The sequence below is a fragment of the Desmodus rotundus genome, chromosome 1 (genome assembly GCF_022682495.2).
Source record: "Desmodus rotundus isolate HL8 chromosome 1, HLdesRot8A.1, whole genome shotgun sequence".
NCBI lineage: Eukaryota > Metazoa > Chordata > Mammalia > Chiroptera > Phyllostomidae > Desmodus > Desmodus rotundus.
Genome location: NC_071387.1, coordinates 194884167 through 194899458, shown reverse-complemented (window position 1 = coordinate 194899458; position 15292 = coordinate 194884167). Strand labels below are relative to the sequence as shown.

The following is a 15292-nucleotide window of genomic DNA, read 5'->3' as shown; positions in this document are numbered from 1 at the left end:
AAAGACACTGTTTTAAAATATGTATTTAATTATGTATGAAATTTTTTAATGGTGCTCTAAATTAACAGAATAAAGGGCATATATATCATGACAGAAACTAAAACAAGTATGAATAAGTTAATCTAAATAGGGATTTTAATATTTGAATTACTAAAATAATTCATCCAAATATTTTATTTTATAACTGAATTTTAATAAATTTAGACAACATAATTACTCTGAAAATCTTGTAATTCCATTAATATTTTAACTTCTCTTGGACATCATCTTCTGTGCAAACACCATAATTTTAATACTGAATTTTCCTTGAAATTTTTAATTGAATATAAGCTATTCAGAGAAATTAATATAAATATTGTATGAAATATACAAAATATTTAATATTTTAAAATAAAATATTTATAAACTATAAAACTGTTTTCAATATTATATATTCGTTGAGTATTTTTATAAAAATATGTAAAAAGTTTAGACTATATCATGTATTTTAACATGAATATCTTAAATGATTTATGTCCATATATGTACACACACACACATGTACAATCATGATTTTAATGGCTAAAAATAATGCCATTGTATGTTAGTTAATTAGCCTAACCAAATTCATAAGGTGAAAACTTTAGCTTCCTACAGGTTTTGCCAAGTTAGGGCTTGTCATACATATCAATTCTCAATCTACCCATCTATCTATGTTTTTCATCCTTTCCTCATAATTCCCTCTCATTAAAAGTATCTTTTCTGTTTCCCTCTTAGAAGAAAAATACTTGTAACACAAGGACATATGTTTAACAATATTTGTTACAAAATAGCTTGAAAAATATCCATAAAATCCAGTCATTAAAGAATGTTGTTGACATAGAAATTTTTAAGATGTAATATATGAAAAAGAAGCTTTACATTATATATTTCCTGATTTTTCTAGTAATAAATTACAATTAAACCTGTTGTGTGTATGTGAAAACATACTGTTTAAAAAGGAGGAAATACTTGGGATAGAATGTGTTGAGATTCTAGCATTTTAAAAGAACCTCTTTTGTATTTTGCAGTTTAGTGGGCATGGTAAACAATTTCAAGTGTGATGAATATCATAATAGAAAAGTGAAATGTGCTTTATAATTACAGAGCAGTCATGTCTATTTTAATCTACAGACTTCATTGCATCAGCATTTGAGGGTCTCTGTGGAGTCAGGAAAGGCATCCCTAAGAAGAAAATTTTAAAATGAGATATGATAAATATTTACTTGGGGAAAATGCAGAGAAGAGGAAGGATGTTAAAGGGTGAGAGAAACATATGCCAACATGAGGTATAAGTCTGGAACAGTTCTCAGAAGTGAAGAAAATAAAATAAGGCAAAAAAAGTGGGTTTATATAGAATGCTTAGCTAAAGTGGTAAAGGTGGTAGCATCACATATTGGGATGAGGACTGGATTACGGATGATGTATAAACAAGGCTACAACGTCCAAGAAATTAGAATTACAATAAAAGTAAATATTGTTTTTAAAAGGAATATCATGCCCATTAATAAAACAAATTTAGTAAACACACACGTCCACAGACACACACACCATTTGCCCAATATAACACCGACATTTGCATGAGGCTAACACTGGTTTGTGAGGCTAGCTTCATGATTTTTATTGCACTGTGCCTTACTAATGTTTAAGCTGGAGCCAGTATGACCAATTTGCGATGTAGATACAACTTCTTTAGTGTGAGAAACTGTTTGGAGTAGAGCCAGAGAGGAGGCAGGTTTCATTTAGGAGATTGTAGTAGTGGCCTAGCTAAGATATGACAGAAAACACAATAAGGGTGCTACTATGCCAATGGAAGCAGATAGATGAGTGAGGAAGGTATTTCAGAGAAAAAAGGCTGCAGATGGTTGTTTTCACATTGGAGTGAAAAGCAAAGGAGGAGGAAAATGTGAATTCCAAGTTTTTCATTTTGGCTAACATAAAAAACAGATTTACGTAGTCAGATAATTAACAGGTGGAATACGGAACCAAAGAAATAGGTAGAGCCAGGATGGAACGAAAACTGTGCAGTATATAAGTGAAGATAACATAGCAGGGACAGGGCAGCTAAGGTGCAGGTTTCCGGACAGTTAAGTTTGCAAACATGTTAAGATTTTTTTCCAATGTAAACTTTCCGTGAATACTTGATTCACTTTACCTGTTTTAAATACCCAATGAACAGCCTTCTGCATTAAGAAGTTGATTACTAAGATGTTGTCTATGTATCAGAAGAAAGATAATTTATGAAAAATCCTAATATTTTTATGAAATTATTTATATGGCCAGTAGAAAAGCCCTGCATCACTTGAAATTTCAAATGTCTATAAAATGTTACTTTCAAAAAAAGAAGGTAGGAACACTGTGTTTGAAAGAGCACCCTTCCCAAGTCTTATGGAGACTAACATACAAGATCAAAGCCCTCTCTCGACTGGACTCTCTCGTGACAGAAACTGTGCCTCTATCAACATATGCCGTAAGGAGCTAAACCACTTTAAAATTAAAATATTTTTCCTAAACTTATCAGCATTACAAGTTCAGAAATTCCTCATATTACTTCTCTGACTTTAGTGATTTTAAATGCAGTCAAGAGTCTATTAGTATTTTGCACTCAAGACCTAGGTTAATAAACTTTTTTCTTGTTAATGTACTAGAGGTTTATATCTCAGTAACATTCTGTTCAAAAATATTTCTGAAACAGTGTGCTTTGAAAAAAGATATATTCATTTTCATCATATTTTATTTTAGTCCCTATAGTATATAAATATAATTATTGAAAAGTTTTGAGAATGATAAAACTAAAATGTTGAGTTTTCCCACAGTGACAAGATAACCATTGCAATCATTGTTCCAGTGAGGTTATGTGGAGATAAGTTGATTTGTGCCAAACTATTTTTTCTTTAATAACGTTGTATATATTTATAGAACTCTTTTTTTGTTGTTTCTACTTCTTTAAAGCTTCACACTGACCAAGATAAAGGAGATGGAAATTTAAAATACATATTAACAGGAGATGGGGCTGGCAGTATATTCGTCATAGATGAAAATACAGGAGATATTCATGCTGCAAAGAAATTAGACAGAGAAGAAAAATCCCTGTACATTCTTCGTGCCAAGGCTATAGACAGAAAGACGGGGCGGCAGGTGGAACCTGAATCTGAATTTATCATTAAAATACATGATATCAATGACAATGAACCAAAATTCACAAAAGACTTATACACTGCCAGTGTTCCTGAGATGTCTGGAGTAGGTAGGTATTATGTTAATCCATGTAAACTAACCTTTTTATGTGTTTGCTACGGTAATATTATAGACATTCAGATATATGATGTATAGCCTCTTTCAGGATAAGAACTATAACTAAAACTAGTATTTAGTGTTATCTATCCCACTTTTAAGTATTTCCAATGCTATATATTTTAATGTTTCTTGCTATGTTGTAATCCATATCTAAAGTGATTAGTAGTGAGGACAGTTATTCTGTTGCATTTCAACCACTTTCACCTCAACTCGACTGCCATTCAAATGGCAGTCGAGTTGAGTATATTTTTTGTCTAACATGAAAGGAATACAAAGTATCAGTAGTTTGGGAGAGTTTTGCTTGCATTATTTTGCATAATAACAAGTAATGCTCTTGCCTTTGACAAATTTCTTTTGATCATCTCATCTGATGGCTGGAACAACATAATGTTGTAGGCGTGGGAAATACAACTTCAAATCCCCATTCTGTTCATTAGGAACCCCTGATTCAGAAAGATTAAGCAACTGAATTAAGATCAAATGACTTGGTAGCATAACAGCAATATTTCAAGTCTTTTTACTCATATGTCATTTCAGTTACTATCATGCAAACTGAAAATAATTATTTCATTTTTAAGGGTACCCAGAATTTTAAATACCACTTGGTATGTACTGTTTTTTTTTTTTAATCTGTGTGTCTTGACTACCTTTAACTCCACTTTTATGAAAAGTTTAGATTTGTTAGTGAGGTAAGAGCTGACTTTTAAATCATAACATAGTTCTAAAAATAAACATCAAAAATAAGCTTACTGTAATATCCAAACTGAGCTGATTTTCACAAATTCATGCTATTTATTTGAATAGTATTTAAAAATCAGCTTTAAGTATATACTTTTGACATTATGCTAATTAATGCATTTTTTCAATCTAAAATAATTTTATGAAGAAAACAAACATACCCACCTTTACTGAGTGACTGATCTAAAAGTGTTTCTTAACTTTTTGTCATTTAGTCAGAAGAACAAAGAGTTTGTTAAAAAAGCTATAATTTCCTCTAACAGCAAAGGAAATCCCATCTGTCTGAGAAAACTGCAGTTCTGCTGCCTTTTCAGGCATTCATTTCAATAATACGAAAGGGACTTATGAAATTAAAATGAGTCCTAAACAATCATAAAGCCTCAGATGAAATATGGGCAGCTGTGTTCTCTTCAATAATTTAAAATATGTATTGTCCTGGTACAGTTCCATGAAATGCACTGGAGTGGTCCAGGAAGGTCCCCCAGTGGGCTGGCGCAGATATGCATCATGTTCTCTTTGTGGGATTACACGTGGGATGGAGATGCATCTAAAAACTGGACTCTCCACCTCAACTTGCTGCTAAGGAACATTCTAATGCAGCTTGGTATTCTTAAAAAAACATTAATGCTTTTCTTGTTATATACATTTTGTCAGATATTTTGACACTTAACAGTACACAAACTTTCACTTTTCCTTCTCTGAAAAGGTTTGATACACCTATAGGAGTAAAAAAGCATAATTGAGATGACAAAGATATTTGGTTATAATATATTTTGATAATAATGGCATTAAATTTGTAAAATTTTGAATTTTCAATGCATTGCCTCATTTTAAAAATCACAACATTTGTTAGAGTCTATTGCTCTTTAAACTAAATGACCTGGGTTTTCTCATATATTATTTTGTGCATTTAATGTAATATCATCACCCATACAGGGGTGGGCAAAAGTAGGTTTACAGTTACAATACAAACAAATAATACAATAATTAATGCATAATAATACAAGAATGAACTCCATTTCATGTATTCACAGCTGTAAACCTGCTTTTGACAGCCCCCCATAGACCTAATTCAAACACGTTCTTCCTCACCTGAAATACAAATACAGTCTAGATTCTGTTAGTACTTGTGATGTATGCAGTAAGACCAGGAGCGGACCAAGCACGTCTGTATTTTATTTTTTAAAAGCCCTCCTCTTGCTCAATGCTTGCAATAAAATAGAGAATATACAAGTTTTTGCATGGAAGAGGGCTTGCTTGTAATCTTGTCCAAAACATCCTTCCTATAAAGCAATCCATACTTTATTTAGATAAGATTTAAATTGTGGGCAGTGAATTTTCTGATAACTCCAGGCATTAAAAAATAAGAATTTGGACCATTGCCAATTGCATTTCTTCCATTTCTATAATTACAAAAAAAAAAAACCTAAAAAATAAAGCAGGCAACAGTGTGGCTCTGGTTGCAGTTTTCGGTACTAACAAATAAAGATAAGAACTGCAAGGAAGTCTTAGTCCTATTTATACAGGATAGTTATTATTCTTTATTATTCATATTAACATCACAACATTACTTGCTTCTTCCTTGGCCCACCCAGAGACTTTATATGTGTATCTATCTTAAATATATACAATATTTACATGTGGAAGATATACTTGATTTTTCATATATTTTAATAAATAAGTAAAAATGAGCCCCAAAGAGTTAAACTAACTTGCTCCACAATACACAAAGAGTTTATTACTATACTAATTTTTTTTTAAAGGTAGGACCTTGGCTGGTGTTGCTCAGTGGATTGAGTATCAGCCTACTAACAGAAGAGTTGCTGGTTTGATTCCTGGTTAGGGCACAGGCCTGGGTTGTGGGCCAGGTCCCCAGCTGGGGGCATACAAAAGGCAATCAATCTGTTTTCTGCAATATATTGATGTTTTTCTCCCTCTCTCCCTCCGTCTCTCAAATAAATAAATAAAATCTTTTTAAAAGGTTGATAAATGACAAAGAGCAGGATAAATATAATGCTTAACTATTTTTCTCTGCTATAAAATTGTTATGCTTAGGCAAAGCATAGTTCGAAAAACTTCTATTATTATTAGAGTCTTAGTAACTCCTCAAAAGCAGCATTTTTCTAATTTTATTCTTTTAATTAGAATGTCTCCCTCCCTCGGAAAAATTAAATACAAATAAGAGTAGACATGGGAGGAAGGAACTGCATTTTACAGTAAGATTTTCTAACATTTTTTAGCAAGTTACTCTCCTATGTAATTTTAAAAAGGATAAACTCATTATAATTTTGCAGATGTGATTTCCTCTTCTTTTCCTTATACAAATAAACCCTCACAGGGCAGCACTAAAAGGATGGTACTTAGCAGCTCCTTCAGACTATGTGTAACCCACACACCCATAGTTAAAGCCCATGCATCATCAAATAATAAGGAATGCCTCTACAAATAAATAAATACACAATGATTTAATTCTAATATTATTTTTAATATATTAGTGAATTTGATTTAAGTCAAAGAGTTGAAAAACTAACTATTAACTTTGGGGGTAAATAGACTCTAATGCAAAAAGTAAAATTTCTTTTGTACACTAGACCCTTCTTTCCAATGCTATCCTCTGACACTCTCTGTACTGTTCTCTTCTTCCTGTTTACTTTTCTCAATACATTTGCATCTCCTTTTTCTTTCTCACCTACTCTTCTTGATTTTTCCCTCTGCTCATGTTCCTCTCAAAATCATATGCAATATTTCATTTTAATTATCAGAATCATGTGCCCCTCTCCCTTTTTAGTCGAAATCCAGTGATTCTAATTAACTCTTGAAATGTGAAACACATTATCATCGTCTGAGCAGAATGCATGATCTGGGTACTATGTGAAGATATAAAATGAAAAATGGGATATGTCCTAATTCAGGAACATAGTTAGAGGTTCACCACCTGTGAATTCGATATACAACATGTACCATAATGCCCATAACATCAGACAGGCCATTTAGGAAAGTATTTAGAATGAAGTTTCTTTACTCAGACTGGCGAGGTTGAATCCCATCCCTATCACCTCCTAGGTGTGTGATCATTAGCCACCGCTAGATACCGCAGGGCCCAGCACTATGTTTATTATTAAGATAAAGTAATAATACAAATCAAGTGTCAAGAACCCTGCACATTGTAATGTGTGTGGGGGGGCATTGCTTTACTTTGGTCTAAATAGGACACTAGTGTATTAGTGGTATTTTCCACATAATAAAAGAGTACATCTGGAATTGACTAAGTTAGTTGTCATGTAACTTCTCACAGGACACCCCAACTCCATTGCAGTTGAGGAAACATAGACCACAAGAAGAAGAACTGAGCTCATTTTTTGATAATTAATTTTGAGAACACAGAAGTCTGCTGAATTTATCACCTTAAACATGTTGGCGTGAAGTGAGCTGTTAGTTTAATCTTCATGTACAACATATTAATTTTTTGAATTTGCACTTACATATACATGTAAAACTTGAAAACATTCACCACACAACTCAATTAGACAAGGTATGAGTGTGTAATATATGTGGGGTGCATGGCAGGGCATTGTGGTAAAGAATATTAAAACCTATGTAAGAATGAGTCAAACATTTGAAAAAATATATGCAGTATATTGGACAATGTCATACAAACTCATTTTTCCCAAAGTAAGCTTCAGTTAATAGTAGTTTTACAATTATGCTTTGTCTCTTTATAGAGAAATATAAATTTCTCTATAAAGTAAGAAATAGTGAAATATCAGAAAAGTTTGTCAACATATTGTATTATGTTTAGCTAACTCCTTTGAGACTTTTAAAAATCTTTTAAAGAAAATTATTTGTGACAAAGTTCAAAGAAAATAATTTAAATTTTATAAAAGAAAATTAAAGAGATTAATGTTAAATTATAGTATTGCACACTACAGAATTATACATTTTTTCATTGTAAAGGAAATGTCTACTGATTTACATGTGTGCAGACAATAATAACGTGTAGCAGCTTATCAACAGGTATAATCAAATATGACTGCTAGCTACATTTTAAAGGAGGCAACACTTAATCATTACATATGTATATATTGCATATAAAAAACATTGGAGGTCAATTTTATGTCATTTTGTTTGCTTGTTTGTTTTTCGTTAAAAAGGGCCTCTCCGTTTTCATTCTATTTACAATATACAGTTAATTTACCAGAGTAAAAAGTAGCATTTGTCTAATTGTATTCATCATTGTGATACAAGATGTGTTGGATTTTGAGCTAGCTCAAGCCATGAATGCAAGGAGTATTTATATTTAAAAAAAGAATTAAAAACAAAAATGAGAGTTTTGGTTTTTTGTTCAGGCAACATCATTTAAACAAATTTCTTCAAACTAACCATGGTCTAACACATCACACTACCAGTAGCAAACTTGCGAGAAGATGGTTTCTAATTCAGAAGTATTTAAGTGTCTGTGTTTGGGTCGGGTTTCACGTAGGTACATCTGTCACACAAGTGACTGCGACGGATGCAGATGATGCCAACTATGGAAACAGTGCCAAAGTGGTCTACAGCATATTGCAAGGACAGCCGTATTTCTCAGTGGACCCGGAATCAGGTACCGGCATTTCGCCTGATCTCTTTCTCATTATATAATGCATCTGGATACACAATTAATTTCTATATTTCTATACTTCAAAAGCTAGCTATTAACTATATGTTTTTACTTAATTCCTTATAGTTATTACATGTGAATAACACATTTCCTGTAATTTATAGACATTATTTGAATCATTAGCCCTTTGGACTATTCATTGAGTATAAATATGTGACAGTAAACACAAAATTTCAAAGAGTTTCGGTCTAGTGAATGCAATAAACTAATGAACAAAACAGAAATAGAAGCATAGTTACATGGAACACACTGGCTGCTGCCGGAGGAGAGGAGAGAGCTGGGTGAAAGATGGGGAAGAGATTAAGCCAAGAACATCAATGCGTGAATCGTGGACATGGACAACGACATGGGGAGCGACTGACGGAGGGGAGCAGGCGGGCCCTGGTGGAGGTGGGCAAAGGGAGAGAAAGAGGGAACAACTGTAATAGCGTAAGCAATGTAAATTTTAACGTCACAGAACTTCAGCACTTTATGTGTCATAGGAAATATTCAAACCTAAAGAATGGGACAATCATCAAAATTAAGCTGATCTGATGATTTTTGAAGTTCATTGTTTTATTAATCAAAAGATAATCAAGTTGATTTAGAAAGACTCATTTCCTGAACGGTAGCCAATGGAAGAATTATTTCTGTTCTGTCAATTATGTTAAATTGGTCAGAAACTGAAGTGCACATTTAGGTACACCAACATTTTATCTTTTTGTTATGTTTAACTTCTATAAAATGGACCTTGCTGAGCTTAAGTTTAAAAATCAGTGATTGAATTATAAACGATGTTTCTACTTTTCCAAAAGGCATTATAAAAACGGCATTGCCAGACATGAGCAGAGAAAACAGGGAGCAGTACCAAGTGGTGATCCAAGCCAAGGACATGGGCGGCCAGATGGGGGGCCTTTCTGGCACCACCACGGTGAACATCACTCTGACAGACGTCAACAACAACCCTCCTCGATTTCCCCAGAGTAAGAGAGGTCTCAGTGGTTTCCTGTCCAAAGGCCTGCCCCCCCCAACACACACAGGCTAGTGGTTGTACTAGTGGTTTCACTTCATGTTTATTCATAGAGGCTACTCTGCCACATTTGTCCCTACCAAATATCACAGTTTGCCAGAAACAAAGTCATTGTGACCATTCTTATCAGTGAGCAGTAGGTGGTTAGAGAAAACATGCGAATGTTATTCTTTGGTAACTTTGTCTTCTACATTTGGAAGAGTAGTAAAAGTTTTCCAGACTGACTTTTGCAACCTTCACTATGACCAACATTTTTTCCCCCCCTTAATCTCTTTCTTGGTTAGGAGTGTAGATTCTCAAATCTCACTGCCTGGTTTCAAATCTCATGTCTACAATTCCTCTTGCCTCAGTTCTCTTATCTGTGCATAAGAACTATACTTCCTTATTGAATTGATTCTGAAACACAGACTTGGTGCTTTACCAATCTCTGAAATCAGATACCATATTAAAGTCAATGCATTTTGTTTCAGTTGGCAGCATTTTGCATTTTCTTAGAGGCCCAAAGAGTTATGGTATACGTTCGCTGTGATGGCATCTGAGACATGTTCAAGTTTGCTGGTACCTGCTGCCTGTTTGTGAAGGTTCAATCAGTCAGTGCTCTTTCAGTCAAGAGCCTTTTGTATGCCATGAGGTCCTACCGAAAGATATGCCCACCCTCTGCTGAAACTGTTTCCATTCTGCAATAAATGAAGGTATAGAGATCCTTATCTTAAAATGTTCAGTTAAAGACCTTGAATTTAAATTCATGACATCAATTCCAATACAGTAAAACATTTTCCCAGGTTAATCAAATTTAAAATATTCGATGATTCAGCTCTGGATGGTGGACTTAAACATATGATAAAAGTTAAAAATAAAGTTTCCTAAGAACAAGAATAGTAAGCCTGGTCAACATAAATCTAGACTTTGTTTTCAGTTTCCATAAATATAAACCGAAAAGTATGATTTAATGAATTCTCAAATGGTTTGTCATTCTCTAATTCTATGATCTGTTATAAACTTAGCAAAAGGTTTGGAACTACAACAGCAATCAAGAACTATCCCTGAGTTAAGCATATTAAAGGCATAATTTCATGCAATCTTTATAACAAACTTATAAGTCCATTGCTATCATTATCATTATGATTTTATAGATGTGGAAATCAAGGGTTAGAGAATTTAACTAATTTGTCCAGTGATGAAAATTTCAATCCAGGCAGTTATATTTAGAAGTCCCTCTTCCTAACCACCATGCAAAATGGAAAGAGAGCAGACTTTGAAGTCCGAGAGCCTTTGTTCTGCATCCTGCTTTTCCCAAGTTTACAGGATGACTTCCCTGAGCCTTACCCCTGAAGACAATATACCTACCTTGGTCCTCAGAAAACTATATTAGAATTGAATAAGTTAACTAAACAGTTTTAGAGTTATATAGAGTTCAGCACATATGAACTATTTAAAAATTTTTCTGACTTTCATTGATATATTTTGTATTTGTTTTCCTATTTGTATTTTGAATACATAGTCAGAAACTATATAAAAATGCTTTCAGGGATAGCACAGGGATGGCAAATGCTTTCAGGGTTAGCACATAGTGGTTGGCTAAACTTGCAGGAAACAGAAACAGTCATATCCCACTTAAAGGCATTAACACATAATATATAAAAATATAAATTTATTGTCTATCCCTGATTTAGAATATAAAAACAAATGCTTGAGAAGTTAAAAAATCTAAATATTTACAGGTTATCTAGAGCTTCCAACATTGTCATACACTTTTTATATGTATTAAATTATTTAAAAGATTTATTTGGCTCTTGCCCTCAAAGTTCTAGAGTCTAATACTAGGCCTACAATCAATTATCTAAATAACCTTGGGACATTCACTCGTTTTTCTGGAACTTATATTTCTCATTTACAAAATGAGAGTGCTCTGCCTCCATAAATTATTGTTCCAACTTAATAAATCTATAATTTTTGACAGCTTAAAATTCAATATGATGAAAAACTCTACCAATTTAAAATTATTTAAGTAGAAAGGACAAAGGAAATAAAGGATTTTTGGTATCTAAAGATGAAATGTTCAGAAGAGCTCCTGTTTAATTTTCAGGTACGTATCAATTTCATTCCCCTGAGTCTGTACCTCTCGGAACCCAGCTTGGAAGAATAAGAGCCAGTGACCCCGATGTGGGGGAGAATGCCGAGATGGAATACCACATTGCTGAAGGAGAAGGAGCTGACGTGTTCGACGTCCTCACTGACAAGGATACACAGGAAGGGATTATAACTGTCAAACAGGTTTCTTTTTTGCTGTCTTCATTTTTTCATTGAGCACTTTATGGTTGATTTTTGCTTTCCAGGTAAGGGAAGAAAAGCCTAGGATTTATTTCCCCACCCTTTACATGCTGTCTATCCTTCATGAAGTGGGAATAGTTGTGATTTCACTTCAAGTTAAGCACCTTCCTTATTGACACTTAAGAAGTAATACAAAACCTCAACTGCTTGTGCGTATAGAAGCCACCAGTCAAACCAGGGTTAGATAACCTCCAAAGTACTTGTTTTATGTTTATCCACAGTGGAAAAATATGCATGCAGCCATCACTTTGTTTCATGCATATTTAAAGTTTTAAATGTCATGTTCTATTCAAGGTAATAAAATCTGAAGATGATATTTGTTTTATGTTGGATTTCTTGATGTTAATGTAATGTGGGAGAATATTTTGAAGCTCTATATAAAATAATTCAGTTAAATATTAATTACTTTCTCTTGTCCTGATTGCTTGCTTTCATTCATTTCTTGCTTTTCATAGTGTTAAGATTAATACTTTTTATAATACCAGTTTTAGAAATGTAGGACCTCAGGGATAAACTTATATTAATAGTTTGGTAAATCTCTACTTTGGAAATCTCTAAATATCCTCTCATTTTAACTTTGTATAATTTTAATAATAATAATAATAATAAATAATCTTTGTATACATTAGATTATAAATCTGTGACCATGAAAATGTGAAGTGTACTACTACGTGGGGACTGGTATTAATGTGTTTCTCATAATATTCAGTTACATCCTATAAATAAACATAAGGCACAGCAATATTTCCTAACCTATTTGCTATACCTATGAAGTAATAATTGGGAAAATTACTTAAAAAGAATTAAGAATGCTGGATATTAAACATTGAAGTTGTCTTCCATTGTCATGCCTGCTCTATTAGATTAATTTTTATTTTATTTAATTTCAGAATTTAGATTTTGAAAATAAAATGCTGTACACTTTAAGAGTGGATGCAAGTAACACACACCCAGATCCACGATTTCTACACCTGGGACCTTTCAAAGACACAGCTGTGGTCAAAATATCCGTGGAGGACATCGATGAGCCTCCTGTGTTTAGTAAAGTCTCTTACCTGATAGAGGTAGATGAGGATGTGAAGGAGGGCAGCATCATCGGACAAGTGACAGCATATGATCCAGATGCCATGAATAATTTCATAAAGTAAGTATTTTGAGAAAATTTAAGTTTGCAGAAAAATAACATCCTCACCATTTATAAGCTGTGTGAAAAAAATTACACTGTACAATGTACTTTGTACAAGTTGATCAAGTACAAATACTTTCCTATAAAAAACTCTTACCCAGACTGTCTTCTAAGTTCTCTACATATACTTAATATTTAATTCAACTCATCACTTCACAAGGTGGATCTTATTACACCTTCCTGAAGATGAGAAGACTAGTACACTAAGCATTTAAATAACTTGCCAGATAATTAGTCCGTGTCAAGCTCAGTTTGAAAATCAGGCTGTTGGTCTTCAGAGTCTGTGATTTTTCATCCCTTAGTTCTTGTGATTCTATCTTGTGGTACTTCTTGGGTAGATGATAGTTCAAATAATAAGTGATCAAAAATAAATTAAAATTTATTCTTCTAGAAATATTATACCTTGGACATTGTTGGAATATCTTCTTTTGATGACAGTCACTAGGGATACCATATATAATGCCTATTGGAGAATTAGTGTCAATTATATGCTAATGGTGAAATTAGTAAAGAGAATAAAAAGTTTGATAATTGTAAAAATATTAAAAATTAGTATAGTGATATACAGTATAGTGTAATGCTTTCACAAAATTTGAATAATATAGTAAATAGTTCAAAGCTTTCTATGTGCCTGAAATTTAAATGATTTGTATACATGGTACTTAAGGAGACTGTAGATGATAAACGGATATGTAGGATGAGTGAATGAAGAAGGGTAGATATATCAAAGACACAGCATGCTGAAGGACTGATAAATAACGCATTATGTGTTAATGTGTGGCTAGTAAAATGAATACAATTCTGTTTTGTTAAAATTTAATTTTTAATTAAAGAAGATAAATGGTTAAATTTGCATTGGAAAAACCCACATTTCCTAGAATTAATGTTATCTATTACACGGAAAATTAATAAACACAATATTAAATATATAGTTATTAATGTTTAAAAGATGTCATGACTACTCAGTGTTAATTTATAAAACAATGTTTGTTTCACTAAATATATTCTAATGGATATTTATTTTGTTGGTTGATTAATATATTACAATTCATAAAATTTTAATGTGTAGTTAATACTCCAAATATATATAAGATTGAAATACTTGGTTAATTTTAGGTTAATTAGAATAGAATTTACTCAAATTTTTAAAATGAATGAATTTTTAAAATGAATGAATATTTATGTATTATGTGTACCATTCAACATTATTTACAAACATGATTTAAAATACTAGCAATTCATAGATTACTCTGACAATTTTTATCAGCATATGTCAAATTTATTTAAATCCCTGTATTAAATAAAACAAAATTTCTAAAATGAAGTGAATAGTAATCTACTTTCTCCAGTGCTCTATATATGTGTACCAGAATGTTTATATCCAAAATAATGTTTATTTTTATTTCATTGAAATTGTATGTGGCTGTTATATGTTCACTTATTTTTTAATTAATAGTAGAAAGCTTTAAGTATTTTCAGATTTTTTGCAATACTGCAATTGAAATAAATCACCACATATTATAAAATGATAAGGGATTGTTCCTATCAATAGCTAGCTATAAATGCTGCATGAGTATCTGTCCTTGATGATTTTAGCCAGATTCAGTAATAATAATTAAATAATAATAATAGTTAATGTTGGCTGTGCCTTTATTTCTTCCGGTTTTCAGGCACCAAAGTCTTCGGTTAAATTTCCACATTCATACTTTTAAAAAGTCATTGACTGTGACTTTTGTCTATGAATGTCACCTACTGTTAGAAAAGTGTGGACAAGTGGCAGTAGATTAACTCTTTCAGATAAAAACCCCTGTTGACAAACTATTGAGCATTCATCAGTATGAATGAGACCAAATTTTAATAATCTCCGTATGCTTTTCCCATTCCTTTAGTATGATATCTCAAGTATTTGGAATTCAATGAATGTTGGTTAACTTGAGACACTCCGACTTCTGCATGTTGCCAACGGTATTTGTTTATTCAGAGAACATCAGGAGTTTCATCAAGCTGTATCAGTTTAACACTCCTCCTTACACAATTTTTTATTAATTATTAACTA

At 32.5% G+C, this 15292-nt stretch overlaps 1 protein-coding gene across 1 annotated transcript in view; it reads left to right on the top strand.

Annotated features, from left to right (window-relative positions):
* CDH9 (cadherin 9) overlaps window positions 1-15292 on the top strand; it is a 62129-nt gene that overhangs the window by 27544 nt on the left and 19293 nt on the right. Inside the window, exons 2-6 of the mRNA XM_024578507.4 lie at window positions 2971-3265; window positions 8534-8653; window positions 9505-9672; window positions 11806-11993; window positions 12941-13194. Coding sequence (XP_024434275.2) covers window positions 2971-3265; window positions 8534-8653; window positions 9505-9672; window positions 11806-11993; window positions 12941-13194 — 1025 coding nt within the window. The remainder of the gene's footprint in view (window positions 1-2970; window positions 3266-8533; window positions 8654-9504; window positions 9673-11805; window positions 11994-12940; window positions 13195-15292) is intronic.